At 36.4% G+C, this 26,029-nt stretch overlaps 1 protein-coding gene across 1 annotated transcript in view; it reads right to left on the bottom strand.

Moving 5' to 3' along the window:
• KLHL1 (kelch like family member 1) overlaps window positions 1–26,029 on the bottom strand; it is a 431,623-nt gene that overhangs the window by 37,696 nt on the left and 367,898 nt on the right. The window contains exon 14 of the mRNA XM_025364396.1: window positions 4,739–4,901. Within this exon, the coding sequence (XP_025220181.1) occupies window positions 4,739–4,901 (163 nt within the window). The remainder of the gene's footprint in view (window positions 1–4,738; window positions 4,902–26,029) is intronic.

Consider the following 26,029-nt stretch of genomic DNA (forward strand, 5'->3'; position numbering starts at 1 on the left):
CTCTACTAAAAAATACAAAAAATTAGCCAGGCGTGGTGGTGGGCACCTGTTGTCCCAGTTACTCGGGTGGCTGAGGGGGGAGAATGGCATAAACCCAGGAGGCGGAGCTTGCAGTGAGCTGAGATCGTGCCACTGCACTCCAGCCTAGGTGACTGAGCAAGACTCTGTCAAAAAAAAAAACAACAACAACAACAACAACAACAATTTAGATGTTAACTAACCAAAAGAATTTTTGAAAAACAGTTATTATAAAGAATATGCTTTATCTTTGCATTAAACAAAATGTATAATGTGAATATTTATTAATTTTATATGTATATCTGTGTGTAGGCACATATACAGTGTTAATTCACTTTTTATGAGCCAATTCTATCAAAACAAAGATAAATAAATGGAACTTCATTAAATTAAAACATTTCTGCACAGCAGAAGATACAACCAGCAGAGTGAACAAACAACCCATTGAGTGGAAGAAAATATTCCCAATGTATACCTCCAACAAAGGTCTAATATCGAGAATCTACAAGGAACTCCAACAAATTAGCAAGAACAAAACAAACAATCCCATTAAAATGTGGGTTAAGGATATGAATAGACAATTCTGAAAAGAACACATACAAATGGGCAACAAACATATGAAAACATTATCAACATCACTAATGATCAGGGAAATGCAAATCAAAACCACAGTGGATTTAACCACCTTACTCCTGCAAGAATGATCATAATCTAAAAATAAAGAAAATAAAGTAATAGATGTTGGCATAGATGTGGTGAAAACGGAACACCTTTTCACTGCTGGCGGGAATGTAAACTAGTACAACTATGGAAAAGAGTGTGAAGATTCTTTAAAGAACTAACAGTGGGACTACCATTTGATCCAGCAATCCCACTGCTGGGCATCTACCCAGAGGAAAGAGGTCATTATACGAAAAAGATGCTTGCACATGTATGTTTATAGCAGCACAACTTGCAATTGCAAAAATATGTAACCAGCCCAAATACCCATCAATTAATGATTAGATAAAGAGATTGTGATATATATGTATACCATGGAATACTACTCAGACATAAAAGGAAATGAAATAACGGCATTTGCAGCAACCAGGTTGGAATTGGTGATCATTATTCTAAGTGAAGTAACTCAGGAATGGAAAACCAAACATAGTATATTCTCACTCATAACTAGGAGTTAAGCTGTGAGGATGCAAAGGCATAAGAATAATACAGTAGTAGGGAGTAGCCAAGATGGCCAGATAGAAATGGCTCTACTCTCAGCTGCTAGAGAGAAGATAAAAGTGGCAAGTGAATTCTACATCCTTAATTGAGGTACCAAGTTTCTCTTATTAGGACTGACTAGGTGGTTGGTGCAACCCACAGAGAGTGAGGAAAAGCAGGGTGGAGCAAGGGCCCACCTGGAGCTGTACAGGAAGGGCACTGGGAGCTTCCTCTCCTAGTCAAAGAAGGTGGTGAGGGATTGTGCTATCCCTCCATGAAAACCATGCTTTTCCCACAGATCCTTGCATTCCCCTTGCGATCCCCAGATCAGGAGGTCCCCTTGTAAGCCCACACCACCAGGGCCTTCTGTCACAAGTACAAAGCTGTGCAGACTCATGGTGGCTGCTTGAGTGGGCAGCCACTGGAGCTGGCACTGGGATACAGGAGTATTTTCTCTGAAACTCCCATGAGGCAGGAGATCTGTCCGCTCCCGTGTGAAAGAGGCTGAAGCCAGGGAGCCAAGTGGCCTCACTCCCACAGAAACTCACAGTCTAAAACCTACTGACTTGGAATCTCTGCCAGCTAGTAGAGCAGGCTAGAGACTGCCTAAGAAGATGAGTTCCCAAAGAGGGAGGGACTGCTGCTATCATTGTGCTCCAGTCAACTGTTTCCTTTTGCTGTTGGTGCCAGCAAGACTGGGTGATCTGGACTGGGAGCAATTTCTCACAGGGGAACACAGTGACTGGGAGAGTTCGTGGCCAGACTGCTTATTTAAGTAGTACCCGGATCCACTCCTTCTCACTAGAGGGGGCCTCCCCATGGGAATTTCAGCATCCTCAGCCAGGGATTTATGAAGAGAACTCTGATATCCCTGAGAGGAGGGAGCCCATAGGAGGAGGGGCAGCTACAGTATCATGCCTCAGCAGTCTTAGTCTTTTCTGCCTGCTGGCTCTGGAGAGTCAGGGCAGCCCAGACAAGGGGGATTTTCCCCAGCACAGCACACCTGCCCCACCAAGCTGCAGTCAGACTGCTTATTTAGGTGGATCTTTGATCCTGATCCTCCTGACTGGGTGAGACCTCTAAACAGAAGTCTCCAGACACTTCATACAGGAGTATTCAGACTGGTATCAGGTTGGTGTCCCTCTGGGACAGAGCTCCATGAGGAATGAGCAAGCTGCCATCTCTGCTGGTCTGCCATCTGCAATGGTGGTATCTCCAGGTGTGGGAGGGACCCAAGCAAATAGCATCTGGAGTGAACTACCACCAAACTGCAGCATTCCTATGGAAAGGGGGTCTGACCGCTAAAAGAAAAACAGACAGAAAGCAACAGCAACAACAACATCAATGAAAAAGACCCCATAAAAACCCCATCCAATGGACAACAGCCTCAAAGATCAAAGGTGGATAAACTAATGAAGATGAGAAAGAATCAACACAAAAATGCTGAAAACTCAAAAAGCTAGAGTGCTGCTGCTTCAAATGATAGCAACATGTCTCCAGCAAGTGCACCGAACTGGGCTGAGGCTGAAGTGGATGAATTGACAGAAGTAGGCTTCAGAAAATGGGTAACAATACCCTTCACTGAGCTAAAGGATTATGCCCCAACTCATTGCAAGGAAACTAAGAACCATAATAAAACACTACAGGAGCTATTAACCAGAATAACCAATTTAGAGAAGAAAATAAATTACCCGATGAAGCTGAAAATCACAACAGAACTTTACAATGCAAACACAAATATCAACAGATGAATAAACCAAGCAGAAGAAAGAATATCAGAATTTGAAGACTATCTTGCTGAAATAAGGCCGACAGATAAGATTAGAGAAGAAAGAATAAAAAGGAATGAACAAAACCTCCAAGAACTATGAGATTATGTTTAAAGACCAAACCTACATCTGGTAGGGTTACCTGAAAGAGATGGAGAGAACAGAACCAAGCTGGAAAACACACTTCAGGATATCGTCCAGGAGAACTTTTCCAACCTACCAAGACAGGCCAAAATCCAAATTCAGGAAATCCAGAGAACCCCAGTAAGATATTCCACAAGAAGACCAAACTCTAGACACAGAATCTTCAGATTTTCCAAGGTCGAAATTAATGAAAAAATGCAAAGGACAGCCAGAGAGAAAGGCCAGGTCACCTATAAAGGGAAGCCCATCAGACTAATAGCAGACCTCTTAGCAGAAACCCTATAAGCCAGAAGAGACTGGGGGCCAGTATTCAACAGTCTTAAAGAAAAGACATTCTGACCTAGAATTTCATAGCTGGCCAAACTAAGCTTCATAAGTGAAGGAGAAATAAAATATTCTTCAGAGAAGCTAATGCTGAGGGCATTTGTCACCATCAAGCCTGCTTTGCAAGAGCTCCTAAAGGAAGCACTAAATAGGAAAAGGACAAACTGTTATGAGCCACTACAAAAACACACTTAACTATACATACCTGTAATACTATGAAGCTACTACATAGACAATCTGCAAATTAATCAGATGGCATTATGATGTCAGGATCAAATTCACACATAACAATATTAACCTTAAATATAAATGGGCTAAATGCCCCAATTAAAAGACAGAATGGCAAGCTGGATAAAGAGTTAAGATCCATCGATGTGCTGTATTCAAGAGACCTATCTCCCATGCAAAGACCCACACAGACACAAAATAAAAGGATGGAGGAAAATTTATCAAGCAAATGGAAAACAGAAAAATGCAAGGGTTCCAATCCTAGTTTCTGAGAAAATAGACTTTAAATCAACAAAGATCATAAAAGACAAGTCCTTGAAGAAGACTGATTTATTGTTTGCATTTGTAAAAGGATTTATCTGGAAGCTTTCATAAATAAGACTGCAGAGAAAAGAAGTAAAAAGATCAGAATAGAAGCTGTTGCAGTTGTCTAGGCAAGAGGTGACACTAGTTTTATTTAGATCTGTGGGTCTCACGGGGAAGACAGGGGCTGTATTTTGCCACTTCCCAGGAAATACTAGGCAATGTTTGGAGATATTTTTGCTTGTCACACTGAGGTGGTGGGTGAGGGGCATCCAGTGGGTAGAAACCCAAGACACTTCCAAACACTCTGAAATGCACAGGACAGTAGACTTCTTTCAACAAAGACTCATCTAGCCTCAAATGTCAATAGTGTTGAGGTTGAGAATTCTTGATTTAGAGGGATAGCAATGAAGATGCTTGAAAAGTAACCTAATGTAATTATGCAAAGAAAGATATATTGAATACCAGATTTGAGTAGTTTTTTGAAGGCTACTCAAATAGTTTTCCAAAAATGATATCAATGTTCCCATGAAATATATTTGATACTTCTTTAATAATCAATTAATGTGAATAAATTTTGGATTCCATTGTCTACAGCAAGAGCACCAGTCTTTATTTGTCATTTTAAAAATATCAACAGCTTAAAATGTTTTAAAACAATTTTTATCAGCTTATTAAAACTTATTTTTCAAATAATATTTATGCAACAACTTTTTTTCTAAGATTAAAAAATGAGAAAAAAATGTACTTACTTGCCATTCAATGCTGCTACACCAACTGTGCTCCGAGCAATTGACATACTAGCTACAAATGTCCATTGTTGACTCTGTGGATCCCACCTTTCCACTGTATTCAGATAGCTCCAGCCATCATGGCCTCCCACAGCATAAATAGGGCCTTCAAGTACTGTTACGCCTAAAACATTACATAAAAGACTGTTATGACTATAGTTAATATCATATTGAACATTTAAAAATCTGTTAAGTGGGTAGATCTCCTGTTATGTGTCCCTAATACCATAAACTTAAAAAATAAAATAAAATTTGAATAGATTTATTTCACAATGAGATTTTAAAAATTAAAGCAACAGTACAAAACTATGAATTCATTCAGCATAGACTTCAGTTGTTAAAGAACTATTGTAATCTCATAGAAACTACCTACCATTAATTGAATCATTCCATTAAAGTGAAAACAAAATTAGGAGCCAAAAATAAGTATTATGACCTAGATGCTTTATAAAATAATACTAATTCCCATGTTTATGACCATATGAAGAAACGGGTACTAAAAATCAAAGGTAAGATGTCTTGGGCCTCTACTTTTAAAGAACATTTTTACACTGCTATTTAAAATACTTTGTTACTTACAACAATGTTACCTTAAAGCAATGTAATATTTCCAGTTTGAATTTCAGAATAGTATTCTCTGTGCTTTGGCTTCCCAAAATTAAGTTAAAATAAACTTATATAAAGCTTAGAAAATATGACATCTTTCATATTATTAGCTAAAATTACTAAATACAAGCAATTAAAACAAATACAATTAATAGAGAGCCATCCATGGGAAGATACATACAACTAGCACTCATTGCTTTTCTAGTAAACTCATATCTTCATAAATAAATTTTCTTAAATGCTCAACAGTTGCTAACTATTTAAATATCATGTTAATATTGATTGATGTGCTCTCTTTAGCTGTTGAGAAATTCTGATGAATATTTCCTAAAAGGGCACAATTTGAGGCTGATTATAAAGAAGTCTGAAGCATCTGTGATTTTTACCCTACTACCAAGCTGACAAATTAGACTGCCACAAATTTATGCATATTGATTAAGACATGACTCCTGGATCAAAGAAGAAATACAGTTTATTACTCATAGCAACAGCAATAGTCAGAGTATCAACAATTTTTGTTTCTGCTGCTGGTTCCCCAAGCCCCAATTCCCATAGGGTGATCCAAAGAAGGTAATCAACATGGCCTTAATGTTTCCCTTCTCTTGATCAAACTTTAGACAGTTTCTTCCTGTGTCTAGGCCCTGGCTTCATTTTCCTTAGAGCATTTACTTTAGAAAACTTATAACTGTAAATTATTTCTCTGCTTCTTTTAGATGTAAACCTTTGATAAAACCCCTTGCCAGTTTCACAACCCAGGACTGTCTTTCTCAAGGACTTGGGAGCTGCTGTTCCTTTGAAATGTAGTCGTTAAGGTATTCTATCTCCCAGACTCCTGAAAGTATAGGAGCCTAACTTCAGTTGGTACCTTGCCACAAGCTATAAAACTACCTTTTGAAATAAAGATAGAAGAAAGTTGACTGTTCCTTTGAGTAATGCCAATTAGCAAACACAGATTACCTATGGTATAATCCACCTACCCAACCTAGTTCCCAAAAACTCTACCACCTTTATTTTAGAAGAGTGTAGTTCAGTCAGTTTTGTCCTCTCTTCCTTATTGCAAGCCTTCAATAAAATATGTCTTGCCTGTTTACAATTGCCTCATACAATTTTTGCTTTGAAAAGGGTTAATTGAAACCTGTACATGCAGTAGATTGTATTATGGAAAAGAACTATAATTTATAATGGCCAATAAACACGCAAACCCATTGCTCTGGAAGGAGATATTATCTTTATGCTTTTAAGCATGACTGCATTTTATTTTAGAGACAGGAAATATCTCTCTGTTCCTAGTCTTTCTGTTAAAACAACCTCCTTTTAAATATATTCCGGAACAAAGGGCACTCAATAACTTGACTTTAAAGATGTGCAGAAATATGAGAGACCCATGAAGAACTGTCTCCCAAAACTGATGTAAAAATAAAATGACAACTCATTTATTCATTCATTCATTTAACTATTATTCATTGAATGACTTTTATGTGTCAGGAATTATTATTGGCACTTGAGGACACAGTGATGAATTAGGCAGACAAAGTATCTGCCCACAGCGAGCTCCTATAGCAGTCAATGAATCAACTAAAATGGAATAAGTGCATTATTCCCAATAAGTAAGCATGTTTCACACATATTACACAATTATACAAGTATAATTTAATAAAAAATGTAGCCAAATAACATTAAAAATGTTCTACAACACACATTCAACTTAGGGATGTTATTTTACACAATCCTTTGCATATAGAGGGATCGTGTTTTGAGTGCAGGCATAGTTAAAATTAAAAAGCACAAACTTCCAATCTTATTCTTTCATTAGGTAGGAAATGGGGATTAGAAAGGATGCATAAATGTGAAGGTTGAGGTTATTTCAAAAGGAGATGATATATCTCATAGGCCTTTTAGATAGTTATAGGTAGATACACGTATCAACAATAATTAACTACATGGAGATTAAAGTGAAAACATCGGTGAAGTTGTCAAAGAGATGCTGAAATCAACTTTTTACTGAGCACCAATTAGATACAGAGTAGACTTTAGGATAGGTTGTGTGCCTTAGATTGGGTAGAAAATATTTTGATTGATTTATGCTTTTCTGGAGAATATGATATCTATCTGAAAGGACCAGATCACTAGGATAATTTAATAAAGTTAATAAATTTAAATTTTGTTGTAAGAGCAATGGAAAATCACCGACATGTTTCATAATAGGGATGTGACTGCTATGACAAATTTATTCTGGATGTTTTATAGCAAATTGATTGGAGTCAGGTTAGGTTAGGTGGCAGTCAGGAGATGATTAGAAGAAAATTTCAGAAATTCAAAAAGTAGAAGGTAGTAGATTGAATTAACAGGTTTCAGTTTAAACAGAGAAAAGTGAAAATATTTGAAATATATTCTGGGAGTATTGCTGTTCAAATTTATTAACAGAATGCATAGGGGTGTATGAATGGAAAGGACAAATCAGGGCCAGACATGGTGGCTCACGCCAGTAATCCCTACACTTTAGGAGGCAGAAGTGGGCAAATCACTTGAGGTCAGGAGTTCAAGACCAGCCTGGCCAACAAGGTGAAACCTCATCTCTACTAAAAATACAAAAATTAGCTGAACCAAGATTGCTCCACTACACTTCAGCCTGGGCAACAGAGTGAGACTTTGTCTCAGAAAAAAACAAAAACAAAAACAACAACAACAAACAGAAGAAAGATTAAATTAGAGATAAATAAATTGGTTAAACAATTGAGAAGTTTAAAGGGTAGAAAAATTTGAAAATTATTTTTGGGGAACATTTGAGAACTCCATTTTGGATGTATCATGTTTAAAGGGACTATTACACATTTAAATGGGGCAAATAAATAGGCAGTTAAATATACATGCCTACAGTTCAAGACAGTGTTAGAGGTATATGTAAAAATTTTGGAGTTATCAACTGTTATATGGCTTTTAAAATCATAATCCTAGATATAATCAGTTAGGAAGATAGTATGAAGAGAGAATGTAACAGAGACCATAATCTAGCTTTAACTAGCTCTCGTATTGGTTACATGAAGATAAAACAAAAAAGATAGAGAAGAAATGGCCAGATAGGTGAGAGGAAAATCAGAAGGTTTTGGTATTTGGAAAGTAAGAGTGGAGAAAGTTTCTAGGAGGATGGGCTAATCATTGGCTTTCATATTTCTGACCAAGTGCATATTTATATAGGATTTAAAAATAGGTTCTGCACATGGTTTAATCCATTCTGGTTACTACTAAGTTATATATCCTACAAATATCATCCATATGTGCCTTGTTTTTCTTAATTGCTGGAGGTTACTTGGCCTTATAAAAATTCTTCACCGAAAGTATAATATATATATGTATATTACATTAATATATAATATATAAATATATATTAAATTACCTTGTATATATAATGAAAACCTTGTAAGTGTTCAGTTTGATGGTATTTTATTACAAGAATGTCACTGTATACCTACCGACTATCACTTCCACTCCAAAACCTCTCATGCAACTTCCCAGTCAGTATACCTCCCAAAAGGTAACAATAATTTTTGAATTAATTCCTCATATAAGAAGTTTTTCCTGATTTGAACTTATAAATTAATATAATTTTTTAAAAAGTTCCTTTAAAGTTGTATCTGTGACATTTTTATTCAGAAATTAGGTGAGATAGTAACATTTTTAAATTACATATATTATTACACTGTATAGTTATGACACTTTTATAGCTCCATGCTATTGTTGATGAAAATTTGCATGGTTTCCAGTTCTAATATTTTAAAAATAAAGCTGCAATGTACAATTTCTTTGATGCACATATGAATTCACTTTACCTAGATGTAAAATGTCTGGGTCATAGAATATACTTACATTGAAATTGAGTCAATGTATCAAAAAGTTTTCTAGCTTTTTTTTTTTAACCGATTTTTAATTCCCTCAGTAAAGGAGAGGAACCCCGTTTTCTGATAACCTCTCATAACTTGTCACCGTGAAACATTTTAATTTTAGTCATTCTGATGAGTGAGTAATTGTATCTCATCATTCTGTTAGTTTGCACCAAGCTGATGACTGATAAAACTAGGCATTTTTTCATGTGATTTTTAGCCACTTGAATATCCCTTTCTGTGAAAGCCTGTTAAAAACCTCTTCATTTTTAATTGGATATCTCTTATTAATTACATCATCTTATCAATTTGTAGCAGTTCTTGTAATCAATTTTAAATATTATGGATATAAATTCTTTGTTAATTTTAAAAATAAAATTAATAATAAAATTTAACATTGGTGGAATTGATATCCAAAAATATGAAAATGGACCATGGCCAATACACAAAAGTCAATCTAGATGGATCATAGAATTAAATATAAAAATTAAAACATAGTCTTTTCAGAATATGATGGACAAGCATAACTAAAATAGATAAGCATAGCAGTGTCTTGTGAGGAAGACAAATATTTCTCAAACAGAACATGAAAAATGGTTGTTCTAAATTTTAAAATATTATAAATATAAAAATTAATATCCCTTTGGTATTCCATACGAATTGTTTTTGCAATTTTCCCAATTTTCCCCCAAAATACTGATAAAATCTTGATTGAGATGGTATTGAATATATAACATTTTTTAGATAATTAATATCTTTACAACATTGTGTCTTCTAATCAGAACATGGTATATAACTTCATTTTATTAAGATTTTAACTTCCTGAGTAATGTTTGTTTGAAACTTTTATTATAACATTTTATATCTATTACTGAAATGATCACTTTACATTTGATTTAGTTATGCTATTGCAATTGGCATTTTTTTTTATTTTTTATTTGTTCCATCAATAAATAAAAAGAAAATAGGTTTTTATGTATTGACTATATCCAGTAGCCTTGTGAAATATTTATAAATAATTGTCGCAATAATCCACATATATTTTGTATTTTCTATATAAACAATTATGTCATTCCAGAATAATGCCAGTTGTATTTCTTTCAATATACTTACTATACATCGTAGTTCTCTATTTTGCTTTATTTCAATGACATTATATTCAATGACATTTATTTCAATGACATATATTTGACATTTAAAATTCTTCTTGCTGAATTGATTATTTTAAGTTGTCAAATATTTCCTTTTTTCCAGTAATGCATATTGCTCTAAAGTTTAGTGTAATTAATTAATGTACTAATTAATTACATTAATTAATTTAATAATCAGCAACACTAAGAATTAGATAAATTCTAATTCATCTAATTAATCAGCTACACTAAGGTTCTTTTGGTTCCAATATGCTAATCTTTGACTTTGGTTATTTAATGTATTTATACTCAATGTAATAATTGATTTTATTAGATACAATTTTAATATTTTCTTCTTTCATCAACTTTTTTCTCATTTTCTTTCTCCAATATTTTTGTTGCTCTTATTGTTCTATGAGTAAGATATTTCATTTTTTTCCTTTTCCTCATGTGTCACCTTATTGTTGAGAGAACACATATAATTCAGTTTGTCAAAGAGGTAGTAAGATTATCACATAAGGCTCCCACAAATGAGAGGCCACATTGCATAACCAAGATTTGTTAATAATATCAACTAAAAAAGGTATTCTGAAGCATATGAAAAACCGATAGATGTCTAGGACTTTTCTACCTAGTGATTTCCTTCCTTTCTTTCCAGGATCTTGACACATTGTGTGAGCCTTCATAAAAGGGCTAAATTCTAATTGATGCCTCTGTCATTCAGAGACTGTAGCTAGCCCTAGATGCCAGATTTCAGTTTGACTTTTTGACTGAAGAAGGAAGAAATAAATAAATTTCTCCAGAAATGCATGGAGAAAGTAGAAACAAATGTTGAGTCAACCTTTGTACTCTTCTCACCCCTTTCACATCCTGTTCTCAAGTCTAGGCTTCCTTAGTTTCTCTCTGATGACTTCAAGAATTTGATTTGTGTGTTTTATTTAGCTTTTACAGTTATACATATTAGGAAGCTTACTCAGATAGCAGATACTCCATCAAGGCCAGAAGTTAAATTTGTGAGTTAGCTTTTAACTTTATTTTTAATGTTAACATTTAATAATGTAATATAATCAACTGTATTGATTGTCATTAATGTTTTAGTTTTTGTTTATATGTCAGTAAGAGTTTCCTCTACAGCTACCATTTATATAGGCAGGTTTCTATTTCTGTCTATATTGTAATTTATTTACTTTAAACTGGGGACAACTAGAATAATTATCTCATGGTGTTATGATGAAGATAATAATAAGTAATATGTAAAACACTTAAAACAGAATCTGATTCATTGCAGTCACTCAGTTTTTGCAAACCATTGTAATTGATATTGCTGTCTTCATACTCAAGCCTCAGGGACAATATAAAATGGAAATTCATGAAAGGCAATATATAAAGATCCTATAAGCATATAAAAATGTTCAATAGAGTTAGTAAGTAGAATAACCAGTATATTAAAATAAAATATCTTTAGGAGAAAGTTTTAGCCAACCAAAAAAGTTTAAAACATGACAATATCAAATGTTGCTAAGAACATTAAGAATTGAGAAGTCTTCTATATTGCTGATGAATTGAAACTTAGGAACACAATTATGAAGATAAATTTAACTATCCTTACTGAAAACATTGTAATCTAGCTTTCACAGAAATATGAAGTATTTTGTAATTAAAAATATATTACTATACACAGCAAAATACACTAAATGCAAAGACTAGTGAATATTTAATATAATAAGCAAAGGAACATTTACATTATCCATTAATCTTTCAACACAGGTATCTATCCTTTGCTTTAAATACTAGAAAGTTTACCATCTCTCTACTGGAGATGCAACAGAGCCTATATTCTAGAGGAGAATATAGACAATAAACATACAAATACTGAAGGATTTTATATATTACTATCCTTTAATTAACCAAGTTATTGCCTGTGAGACTATCAGAGGTGGGGACAGAGAAAAATGCCAATGAGTTCTAGTTTAGGAGTCTGCCTTCTTGGGCCCTAATCCCAATCCATTATTACCACTTGTATTAGTCCATTTTCATGCTGCTGATAAAGACATACCTGATACTGGGAAGAAAAAGAGGTTTAATCTGACTTACAGTTGCACACGGCTGGGGAGGCCTCAGAATCATGGCGGGAGGTGAAAGGCACTTCTTACATGGTGGCAGCAAGAGAAAATGAGGAAAACTCAAAAGCAGAAACCTCTGATAAAACCATTGGATTTCGTGAGACTTATTCACTACCATGAGAACAACATGGGGGAAATCGCCCCCATGATTCAAATTATCTCCCCCGGGTCCCTCCCACAACACATGGGAATTATAGGAGTACAATTCAAGATGAGATTTGGGTGGGGACACAGAGCCAAACCATATCACCACCAGTATGACATCAGAGAAAGAGATTTAAATGTTTCGAGTCCTAGTATCCTCATCCTTAAAGAGTATATAACTCATAGCATTTGTATGAAGATTAAATAGAAAATGCATATAACAGTGCTTGGCAAATGATAAAGTTTTACTACATTTTAGTTGTTATATAAATCAAATGGTCAGGATGGTCTGTCTTAGGGGTGGTCACTGAACCTAAGAAATTAAGAATTGCAAGCAGAATGATAGAGCAAGTGTGAAATATGTCATTACTCTCAAAACTTAAATTCCTCTCTCAAACATCTCTAACTATAATTAAATTAAATTGTTTAGAAAGTAACATGTTCCCAGGATTGTTTATTTTAAATATCTGTGTTTTGAAAGTATCCCTGTTTTCCTGGAAAATATTCATACTTTACGCTTCCACTTCTAAAGGAATATATTCTTGCCACAATATTTTCAAACTCTAGGTGCCTTATTATGTGATTCTCATATTTCTTGCAGCTGTGATGATTTCCTTGCAGAATGGGCTCATTAAGGAGGGTGAATAGTTGGACTAGAATAATTTCAAAATCAAAATGATATATTCAACTACTTCCTAATGGTTACTAAAAATATCTTTACAGATGCAGCAAGGTTATGAGTTTAAAAATATTTTTCTGTGTTATGTTAAGTATCAATATTAAAACTGCATTCTAAAAATAATTATCTAATAGAAAGAAGAGAAACATCTAAAGTCACTTTTCATACAACTCAAGCTTAATAATTACATGATGACTTCTGATAATTTTTAAAATATCTTTTAGATGTTTTATGTTGCAAAAATATACCTTTTCCAGTACATATGTTTACTTATAATTTTTGGACTGTAGCTTCTTGCATATATTCCCCTTGAGAATTCTGCAGCAAAATATTTACCAGAATTTTTCTATATATATTTTTAAGATAGTTTATTGAAATAAACAATTTTCATGTAACATGGCACAAGTTAAAATCAAATAACTTCCCATATGGGTTATAGAACACATAGCTATATCCGATGAAGATGTTGGCCTTTGAATATGGAGAATGAATTGAGGAAGATAATCTGTCTATACAGATCATTCCCCATAATGCTGTCAAGTTTTAGCAAAAGGTAGCCATTCATAATTTCTCTGAAACTAATTGTTATTTCTGTAACAATTCACCCAATTAATTTGTTCTCCTGAAAAAGAAATTGTTATTTTTCTTTACGCTTGTTAATATTATCCATTCAGAATATTGCTAAATCTATTCTAAGCTATAAACTGTTTCAATAAAAAAGGGTTTTAATAATGCAAAATAATAACAACGAAAAGCTAATTTTTAATATTGCTTTACTGTTTGCCTGTTAGCCATTAATTGTATCTTAATTTGAAAAGCATTAGCCTGTAAAATGTATTTCTTTTTGTCTAGGTAGAATATATTTATTTTAAATTAATAATAATGTATTTAAATTTATTTTGATTTCATCATTATGTTAAATTACTAAATTATTATTCATCATATTAGTCACAAAATATATCTAAATCACCAGCGGCTTCATAATATATATATGACCTTCCAGGTATAACTTATTTTAAATCTTCCTTTCAAAATTATTTGTAAAAATCCGAGGGGGGCGGAGCAAGATGGCCGAATAGGAACAGCTCCAGTCTCCAACTCCCAGCGCGAGCGACACAGAAGACCGGTGATTTCTGCATTTTCAACTGAGGTACTGGGTTCATCTCACTGGGGAGTGCCGGACGATCGGTGCTGGTCAGCTGCTGCAGCCCGACCAGCGAGAGCTGAAGCAGGGCGAGGCATCGCCTCACCTGGGAAGCGCAAGGGGGAAGGGAATCCCTTTTCCTAGCCAGGGGAACTGAGACACACAACACCTGGAAAATCGGGTAACTCCCACCCCAATATTGCGCTTTAAGCAAACAGGCACACCAGGAGATCATATCCCACACCTGGCCGGGAGGATCCCACGCCCATGGAGCCTCCCTCATTGCTAGCACAGCAGTCTGTGATCTACCCGCAAGGCAGCAGCGAGGCTGGGGGAGGGGCGCCCGCCATTGCTGAGGCTTAAGTAGGTAAACAAAGCTGCTGGGAAGCTCCAACTGGGTGGAGCTCACAGCAGCTCAAGGAAACCTGCCTGTCTCTGTAGACTCCACCTCTGGGGACAGGGCACAGCTACACAACAACAACAAAAAAGCAGCAGAAAGCTCTGCAGACGCAAACGACTCTGTCTGACAGCTTTGAAGAGAGCAGTGGATCTCCCAACACGGAGGTTGAGATCTGAGAAGGGACAGACTGCCTGCTCAAGTGGGTCCCTGACCCCTGAGTAGCCTAACTGGGAGACATCCCCCACTAGGGGCAGTCTGACACCCCACACCTCACAGGGTGGAGTACACCCCTGAGAGGAAGCTTCCAAAGCAAGAATCAGACAGGTACACTCGCTGTTCAGAAATATTCTATCTTCTGCAGCCTCTGCTGCTGATACCCAGGCAAACAGGGTCTGGAGTGGACCTCAAGCAATCTCCAACAGACCTACAGCTGAGGGTCCTGACTGTTAGAAGGAAAACTATCAAACAGGAAGGACACCTACACCAAAACCCCATCAGTATATCACCATCATCAAAGACCAGAGGCAGATAAAACCACAAAGATGGGGAAAAAGCAGGGCAGAAAAGCTGGAAATTCAAAAAATAAGAGCGCATCTCCCCCGGCAAAGGAGCGCAGCTCATCGCCAGCAACGGATCAAAGCTGGACGGAGAATGACTTTGACGAGATGAGAGAAGAAGGCTTCAGTCCATCAAATTTGTCAGAGCTAAAGGAGGAATTACGTACCCAGCGCAAAGAAACTAAAAATCTTGAAAAAAAAAGTGGAAGAATTGACGGCTAGAGTAATTAATGCAGAGAAGGTCATAATTGAAATGAAAGAGATGAAAACCATGACACGAGAAATACGTGACAAATGCACAAGCTTCAGTAACCGACTCGATCAACTGGAAGAAAGAGTATCAGCGATTGAGGATCAAATGAATGAAATGAAGCGAGAAGAGAAACCAAAAGAAAAAAGAAGAAAAAGAAATGAACAAAGCCTGCAAGAAGTATGGGATTATGTAAAAAGACCAAATCTACGTCTGATTGGGGTGCCTGAAAGTGAGGGGGAAAATGGAACCAAGTTGGAAAACACTCTTCAGGATATCATCCAGGAGAACTTTCCCAACCTAGTAGGGCAGGCCAACATTCAAATCCAGGAAATACAGAGAACGCCACAAAGATACTCCTCGAGAAGAGCAACTCCAAGACACATAATTGCCAGATTCACCAAAGTTGAAATGAAGGAAAAAATCTTAAGGGCAGCCAGAGAGAAAGGTCGGGTTACCCACAAAGGGAAGCCCATCAGACTCACAGCAGATCTCTCGGCAGAAACTCTACAAGCCAGAAGAGAGTGGGGGCCAATATTCAACATTCTTAAAGAAAAGAATTTTAAACCCAGAATTTCATATCCAGCCAAACTAAGTTTCATAAGTGAAGGAGAAATAAAATCCTTTACAGATAAGCAAATGCTTAGAGATTTTGTCACCACTAGGCCTGCCTTACAAGAGACCCTGAAGGAAGCACTCAACATGGAAAGGAAAAACCGGTACCAGCCATCTCCAAAACATGCCAAAATGTAAAGACCATCGAGGCTAGGAAGAAACTGCATCAACTAACGAGCAAAATAACCAGTTAATATCATAATGGCAGGATCAAGTTCACACATAACAATCTTAACTTTAAATGTAAATGGACTAAATGCTCCAATGAAAAGACACAGACTGGCAAACTGGATAAAGAGTCAAGACCCATCAGTCTGCTGTATTCAGGAGACCCATCTCACACGCAGAGACATACATAGGCTCAAAATAAAGGGATGGAGGAAGATTTACCAAGCAAATGGAGAACAAAAAAAAGCGGGGGTTGCAATCCTAGTCTCTGATAAAACAGACTTTAAACCATCAAAGATCAAAAGAGACAAAGAAGGCCATTACATAATGGTAAAGGGATCAATTCAACAGGAAGAGCTAACTATCCTAAATATATATGCACCCAATACAGGAGCACCCAGATTCATAAAGCAAGTCCTTAGAGACTTACAAAGAGACTTAGACTCCCATAAAATAATAATGGGAGACTTCAACACTCCACTGTCAACATTAGACAGATCAACGAGACAGAAAGTTAACAAGGATATCCAGGAATTGAACTCATCTCTGCAGCAAGCAGACCTAATAGACATCTATAGAACTCTCCACCCCAAATCAACAGAATATACATTCTTCTCAGCACCACATCGTACTTACTCCAAAATTGACCATATAATTGGAAGTAAAGCACTCCTCAGCAAATGTACAAGAACAGAAATTATAACAAACTGTCTCTCAGACCACAGTGCAATCAAACTAGAACTCAGGACTAAGAAACTCAATCAAAACCGCTCAACTACATGGAAACTGAACAATCTGCTCCTGAATGACTACTGGGTACATAACGAAATGAAGGCAGAAATAAAGATGTTCTTTGAAACCAATGAGAACAAAGATACAACATACCAGAATCTCTGGGACACATTTAAAGCAGTGTGTAGAGGGAAATTTATAGCACTAAATGCCCACAAGAGAAAGCAGGAAAGATCAAAAATTGACACTTTAACATCGCAATTAAAAGAACTAGAGAAGCAAGAGCAAACACATTCCAAAGCTAGCAGAAGGCAAGAAATAACTAAGATCAGAGCAGAACTGAAGGAGATAGAGACACAAAAAACCCTCCAAAAAATCAATGAATCCAGGAGTTGGTTTTTTGAAAAGATCAACAAAATTGACAGACCACTAGCAAGACTAATAAAGAAGAAAAGAGAGAAGAATCAAATCGACGCAATTAAAAATGATAAAGGGGATATCACCACCGACCCCACAGAAATACAAACTACCATCAGAGAATACTATAAACACCTCTACGCAAATAAACTGGAAAACCTAGAAGAAATGGATAATTTCCTGGACACTTACACTCTTCCAAGACTAAACCAGGAAGAAGTTGAATCCCTGAATAGACCAATAGTAGGCTCTGAAATTGAGGCAATAATTAATAGCCTACCAACCAAAAAAAGTCCAGGACCAGATGGATTCACAGCTGAATTCTACCAGAGGTATAAGGAGGAGTTGGTACCATTCCTTCTGAAACTATTCCAATCAATAGAAAAAGAGGGAATCCTCCCTAACTCATTTTATGAGGCCAACATCATCCTGATACCAAAGCCTGGCAGAGACACAACAAAAAAAGAGAATTTTAGACCAATATCCCTGATGAACATCGATGCAAAAATCCTCAATAAAATACTGGCAAACCGGATTCAAGAACACATCAAAAAGCTTATCCACCATGATCAAGTGGGCTTCATCCCTGGGATGCAAGGCTGGTTCAACATTCGCAAATCAATAAACAGAATCCAGCATATAAACAGAACCAAAGACAAGAACCACATGATTATCTCAATAGATGCAGAAAAGGCTTTTGACAAAATTCAACAGCCCTTCATGCTAAAAACGCTCAATAAATTCGGTATTGATGGAACGTACCTCAAAATAATAAGAGCTATTTATGACAAACCCACAGCCAATATCATACTGAATGGGCAAAAACTGGAAAAATTCCCTTTGAAAACTGGCACAAGACAGGGATGCCCTCTCTCACCACTCCTATTCAACATAGTGTTGGAAGTTCTGGCTAGGGCAATTAGGCAAGAGAAAGAAATCAGGCGTATTCAGTTAGGAAAAGAAGAAGTCAAATTGTCCCTGTTTGCAGATGACATGATTGTATATTTAGAAAACCCCATTGTCTCAGCCCAAAATCTCCTTAAGCTGATAAGCAACTTCAGCAAAGTCTCAGGATACAAAATTAATGTGCAAAAATCACAAGCATTCTTATACACCAATAACAGACAAACACAGAGCCAAATCATGAATGAACTTCCATTCACAATTGCTTCAAAGAGAATAAAATACCTAGGAATCCAACTTACAAGGGATGTAAAGGACCTCTTCAAGGAGAACTACAAACCACTGCTCAGTGAAATAAAAGAGGACACAAACAAATGGAAGAACATACCATGCTCATGGATAGGAAGAATCAATATCGTGAAAATGGCCATACTGCCCAAGGTAATTTATAGATTCAATGCCATCCCCATCAAGCTACCAATGAGTTTCTTCACAGAATTGGAAAAAACTGCTTTAAAGTTCATATGGAACCAAAAAAGAGCCCGCATCTCCAAGACAATCCTAAGTCAAAAGAACAAAGCTGGAGGCATCACGCTACCTGACTTCAAACTATACTACAAGGCTACAGTAACCAAAACAGCATGGTACTGGTACCAAAACAGAGATATAGACCAATGGAACAGAACAGAGTCCTCAGAAATAATACCACACATCTACAGCCATCTGATCTTTGACAAACCTGAGAAAAACAAGAAATGGGGAAAGGATTCCCTATTTAATAAATGGTGCTGGGAAAATTGGCTAGCCATAAGTAGAAAGCTGAAACTGGATCCTTTCCTTACTCCTTATACGAAAATTAATTCAAGATGGATTAGAGACTTAAATGTTAGACCTAATACCATAAAAATCCTAGAGGAAAACCTAGGTAGTACCATTCAGGACATAGGCATGGGCAAAGACTTCATGTCTAAAACACCAAAAGCAACGGCAGCAAAAGCTAAAATTGACAAATGGGATCTAATTAAACTAAAGAGCTTCTGCACAGCAAAAGAAACTACCATCAGAGTGAACAGGCAACCTACAGAATGGGAGAAAATTTTTGCAATCTACTCATCTGACAAAGGGCTAATATCCAGAACCTACAAAGAACTCAAACAAATTTACAAGAAAAAAACAAACAACCCCATCAAAAAGTGGGCAAAGGATATGAACAGACATTTCTCAAAAGAAGACATTCATACAGCCAACAGACATATGAAAAAATGCTCATCATCACTGGCCATCAGAGAAATGCAAATCAAAACCACAATGAGATACCATCTCACACCAGTTAGAATGGCGATCATTAAAAAGTCAGGAAACAACAGGTGCTGGAGAGGATGTGGAGAAATAGGAACACTTTTACACTGTTGGTGGGATTGTAAACTAGTTCAACCATTATGGAAAACAGTATGGCGATTCCTCAAGGATCTAGAACTGATGTACCATATGACCCAGCCATCCTATTACTGGGGATATACCCAAAGGATTATAAATTATGCTGCTATAAAGACACATGCACACGTATGTTTATTGCAGCACTATTCACAATAGCAAAGACTTGGAATCAACCCAAATGTCCATCAGTGACAGATTGGATTAAGAAAATGTGGATGCAGCTGGAAACCATCATTCTTAGCAAACTCTCACAAGAACAGAAAACCAAACACCGCATGTTCTCACTCATAGGTGGGAACTGAACAATGAGATCACTTGGACTCAGGAAGGGGAACATCACACACCGGGGCCTATCATGGGGAGGGGGGAGGGGGGAGGGATTGCATTGGGAGTTATACCTGATGTAAATGATGAGTTGATGGGTGCAGTAGACCAACATGGCACAAGTATACATATGTAACAAACCTGCACGTTATGCACATGTACCCTACAACTTAAAGTATAATAATAATAAATAAATTAAAAAAAAAAATTATTTGTAAAAATCCTCATCAGGTATAAAGTATCACCCAGTAAATATGTATAATCAGTGATTAGGCTGACTGAATTCCAATGCTCTCAAATAGTTTTACTTCAGAAACAAGAAATAATTAAGTACTAGTTCATAAAATTGAACACTTTAGTGTTTTTCTGTGCAAGGAATTAAACAAAATAACTTGCATATTAAGGAAAGAAGAAATGAATAAGTAAAATTATACACATTTTATATAAATTATAAATTTTTTCCAGTTAGACATCAAATATACATGTATGTGTGTATATATATATGCATGTGTGTGTATATATATATGCATAGTTTTATGAAAATTATCCCCAAAATATATAAGCATATAATATACAATATATACAAGTATTCTATATAAAGTTTTATATCTGTGTAAGTACTATGGAAATATTAACAGATTGACTCATATACTATTTTAAAATGCTGATCATGGGCCTAATACAATGTAATGTTTTGTATAGATAGTTTTCACATAATTCTACTAAATTATGTAGCATTAAGATTTCTTTTTTGCTTGAACCGTAGAATAAAGTATAATTTATAGCATTTATATATAATTTATTTCATTATTTCTTTGGCTGACAGTAGCGATTATCCATCGTGGTTGCACATTGAAATCACCCGGGAACCTTTGAAAAAATACATCTGGAACGTGGGGATTCTAATTTAATTGAACTGCAATGAGGTCCAGACAGAGAGATGTTCAAAAGTTCCCTGAGATGATTTTTATGTACATTCGCAATTGATAATAACTGCCACAGTGAAACATGGTGATAGTACTAGTATCATTGCAGACTGTCCCCAGCCAATAATGTGCCTATCTTATAAGCTTCTAATATCTTTCATTTATGTCGTGTGCGTGTGTGTGTTTGTGTGTGTGTGTACCTGTGTCGGAAGCATGTGGGCATGTGTTTTGTGTAGGTGTATGAAATCAAGGCTGTCATGTAAGTTTAGCAGTTTGCTATCTTTCAATTTCATTGTTATGCAACTTGTATTTCATGGATTCATTCTTCATCAATCCATATTTCCAATACTTATGATATACCTTCTGTAAGTTCATACCCTCACAGAATGTACATGCGAATGTGAAGGGGAAAGACAGGACTTGCTGAAGGGCACACATAGGTGCTACCTTACTATCTGTCCATGTGATGGAAGGAACGGTTCTTGTTCAAGGTGAAAAGTGATGACTGAGCTAATATCTGAGGGAAGATTAAGATTTATGTGGGGATGAGGAATTCTTGGCAGAAGAAACATTGGTGTTGTGGTAAGAAGAATTAGAGTATTTCTGAGGAGCTGAAAGAAGGCCGGTGTGGCAAGAAAACTGGAGAGTTGAGGAAGAGGCCAAATAATGTACAATAAGGCTAAATCATTAAAAGACTATACAATGTGGGGTCTCCTATGCCAATATGATTTTTTTTAATCCTAAGAGTAATGTGAAGTTACTAAGATGTTTTAAACAGGGACATGATGTATCTGCATGTATTTTTCAAAAAAATGTCACACTGGCTATGGTGTGGAAAAATGAGAATAGATGTGACCATGCCCAATAATATATGTGAGAGGTGATAGTGTCTTGCTTGTCCTGATGTGATGCAAGTTGATCTAAGGAAAAATGAAGGACTCAGGAAATATTTGCAAATGAAGAGGACATATTTATGAATTTCTTTGCTTACATTCTTCCCTCATCTATCCATCAACACAGCTTGTTATTACAACCTGGCAATATGACCTTGGAATCATTATTTAGCTTCTTGTGCCTCAGTTTCTTATCTGCACAATGGAGTAGTTATGGTATCTAACCCATAGGGTTGTTACAAGGATTTGTTTAATGAAGCAATGTATACAAAGGACTTAGAAAAGTGCTTGTCACATCTTTAACATTGTATCAGTATTCAATATGTTGAAGAATATCATAGCCATGTATCAAGAACCTACATCTGCTAATCAAACTTCAGTCTATAGTATCACTGTAGAGATATGGGAAGAGACTATTGAAGGAATCAGTTAAAGATTGAACTATTGCTAATGCACCCCGTTGCCTCTATTTCTGAGGACTCGATTATATTTGATTTATCTAAGCAATTAAAAATATTGTGCCAGAATCTTCTACAAATATTATCCTGTAAAAAGTATTTTAATAAATATTTTAATAAATAATATGTCTCATGAAAATCTCAAGGATGATTTCATGTGGTTCATAGATATTGTTTTAAAGTGGAATGTTATAACATGAAAATAAAACAAATAACAATTGTTTGCAACTTTGGTGTTCTAGTTCTAAATGTCAGCTTTCCATGTAGCTAAGTGTTGTTTTCTTTTAAAACAGAAATCACCGTTGAGGTGCCATGATAAGTGCTGTAGGGCTTACAAGCTCCAATGGGAGATATCTCAGAAGATGAGGTCATTGACCTGGGGGTTTAAAGGTTATGTAGAATTTTGACAACCATAGATGCAAGCCATTTTAAGTGAAAGGAATCACTTGAGCAGAACACAGAAATAAAACTCAGGCTATATATGGCTATAAACAAACAGGTACTTTATAACTGGCTGTTGTAGCAACCATTTAAATGTGCTCATCATAACTGAATACAGCCTTTCTGCATTCACTGCTGCCTTTGCACCAAAGCCATGCCTTTTACTAACCATTTCTGGAGAGTGACTATGCATGGTGGAATTATTAATGCAGGCCCATTCTTTTAAGACATGGGTCTTCCTGAACAGAAGACTTTGTCTCTAGGATGCCTGGCTGAACTTTTCTTGGAAGTATGTTGCAGTCTGAGATTCTTCTTACCCAATCCTCATTCCTCCCATTTTGCCTTCATAGGAGTTAGTTCTAAAGTTCCTCCCCATTTTCTTCTGCTCACTTCCTCTCTGCCTTTCAGGAGTGTTTACTCTAATAAATCTCAGGGACTCTTCTGCTCAGTGAACCCAAACCTTCACAGCTGTTAAAAGAAAAAGGCTGTAGAAAAGGCTGAAAGAAATATGTTTAGTGCTAGGATATAGAGGCTTTGATAACCAAATGAAGTAAAGATTTTATATGAGACTCAGGAATCAAGTCAGGAATATTCACAAGAGAATGGCATCATTAGAACTGAACTTTCATTCGTTTGACCTGGCTCCAAACTTTAGGGTCATTGGAGGGAATATGTGAGGAGACAAGTGATGTTGTTACAAACAAAAACAGGACTGTTCTGTTTAAATGAATGAATGAAGATGACAAAGTGGAAATGGAATCACTGTGATGAAATAATACAGATGGGAAACAAATTGTAAAGATAGTATTAGCAGGGTCAGATCTAGATTTTATTTTTATGATGATGATGATGATGATTATTATTATTATTATTATTATTTGAGATGGAGTCTCGCTCTGTCGCCCAGGCTGGAGTGCAGTGGCGCGATCTCGGCTCACTGCAAGCTCCGCCTCCCGGGTTCACGCCAATCTCCTGCCTCAACTTCCCTAGTGGCTAGGGACTACAGGCGCCCGCCACCACGCCCGGCTATATATAGAGAGAGAGACTGGGTTTCACCGTGCTAGCAAGGATGGTCTCCATCTCCTCGTGATTCGCCCGCCTCGGCCTCCTAAAGTGCTGGCATTATAGGCGTGAACCACCGCGCCCGGCCCATTTTATTTTTCAATATGACAGATAAATCAAATGAGAATATGTGTTAAATTTTTCCACAACAGAAATTGAGTTTAAGCTACTCTATTCAATCATTGGCAAAAACATTAAAAATTCAGTAGGTGTAAGGTTACTGTCTAGGCAATTGTCCTACTTGAAGATTATTCTCTACTGCATTATAGCAGGGTTCTGTGTATACCAATATTAGCATCTTGACATTCCACGTTCATTTTCCATAATGGCATAGAAATAATTGAAAAAAAAATTGAGATAAGAGTCTGGCTTTGTCACCCAGGCTACAGTAAAATGGTGCTATCACAGTTCACTGCATCCTTGAACTCCCAGGCTCAGATGATCTTCCCACCTCAACCTCCCAGGTAGCTGGGACTAGAGGCATGTACCACCATGCCTGGCTAATTTTTTGTGTGCTTTAGTAGAGATGAGGGTGTCCCTATTTGCCCAGGCAGGTCTCGAACTCCTGGGCTCAAGCAATCCTCCTGCCTCAGCCTCCCAAAATGCTAGGATTACAGGTGTGAGCCATTGCACCCAGCCAAAAAATAATATTCTGAATGTTCTTCAGTAAGAGTTACCCTTTAAGAGAGGATAGGATTATTAATAAAATTAATGAGACACAATATTATTTTCAGGACAACCAACTCTTCTGAGAGTTGTAGTAATTATTCTCAAAAATATATTATCACATATTGATGCTATTCAGGAATGTTAAAAATGTAAAGTCCAAAACACATGAAATGCAGTTATACTTCTTTCCTCATTTGTTTACAATTTAATAAGGGACAAGGACATATCCTTTTTGCATATACAAATATCCGAACTTACCATAACACCTACCAAATATTTGAAGTTCAATAAATTTTGTCAAATAAATACACAAAGTTTGAGTCATATGATAATTGTTATTATTACATATTTCCAAATTTTAATATTTTACTTTCCCAACTGGATTGTAAGCTCTGTAAGAACAGGGCCTGTGTTTTACACTATGCACTCTCCGTAGCACCTAATAGACTCTCCTAACCCCAATTCATTCTTCATATTGCCACTAGAAAAAAAAAATCATCCTAATACAAATGCCATCAGGCACCTTCCTGCTCATACCCATGTTTTACATTCTCTCTGTTGTTGCACAATGACCTTTTTTAAACCTGGCCTTACACCATTGTTCTAGTCTTATTTTTGTTACATTTCTAAATCCTTTATCATTTGGTGTATTTTGCTATTACCTCAATGTTCCCTGAATTTTAACACTCTGGACCTCAGCTCATCTGATGCAATTCCACTGTTCTTTCAGATCTAACTCAAATGGGAAGTTTTCTGTAAGATTTTCTATTGTTTCAGTAAGATTTTCCTCTTCCTGTATCTATGACCCTGCAATACTTTGCTTATTTGAATCCTTATTATGAGATGTTACAGACTGAAATGATTTGGATGTTTGTATCCTCCAAACCTCATGTTGAAATGTAATTCCTATTGCTGGAGGTGGGGCCTGGTGGGAAGTGATTGGGTCATGGGGGTGGATCCCTCATGGGCTTAGTGCCATCCTCTTGGTTATGAGTGAGTTCTAGCTCCTTGAGTTCACAAGAAATATATTTGTTTAAAATAGTGTGGCATCTCTCATTTCTCTCTCGATCCCACTCTTGCCAGGTGATACACCAGCTTCTGCTTTGGGATGAAGGAAAAGAGGAAGCTGGTGTATCACGTGACAAGAGCTTCCTGAGGCTTCACTAAAAGGTTTGTGGATGCCAGCATCATGCTTCCTGTACAGCCTGCAGAACCGTGAGCCAATTAAGCCTCTTTTCTTTATAGATTACCCAGCCTCTGGTATTTTATGATAGCAATTCAAAAGTGAAATAACAT

The sequence above is a fragment of the Theropithecus gelada genome, chromosome 17 (genome assembly GCF_003255815.1).
Source record: "Theropithecus gelada isolate Dixy chromosome 17, Tgel_1.0, whole genome shotgun sequence".
Taxonomy (NCBI): domain Eukaryota; kingdom Metazoa; phylum Chordata; class Mammalia; order Primates; family Cercopithecidae; genus Theropithecus; species Theropithecus gelada.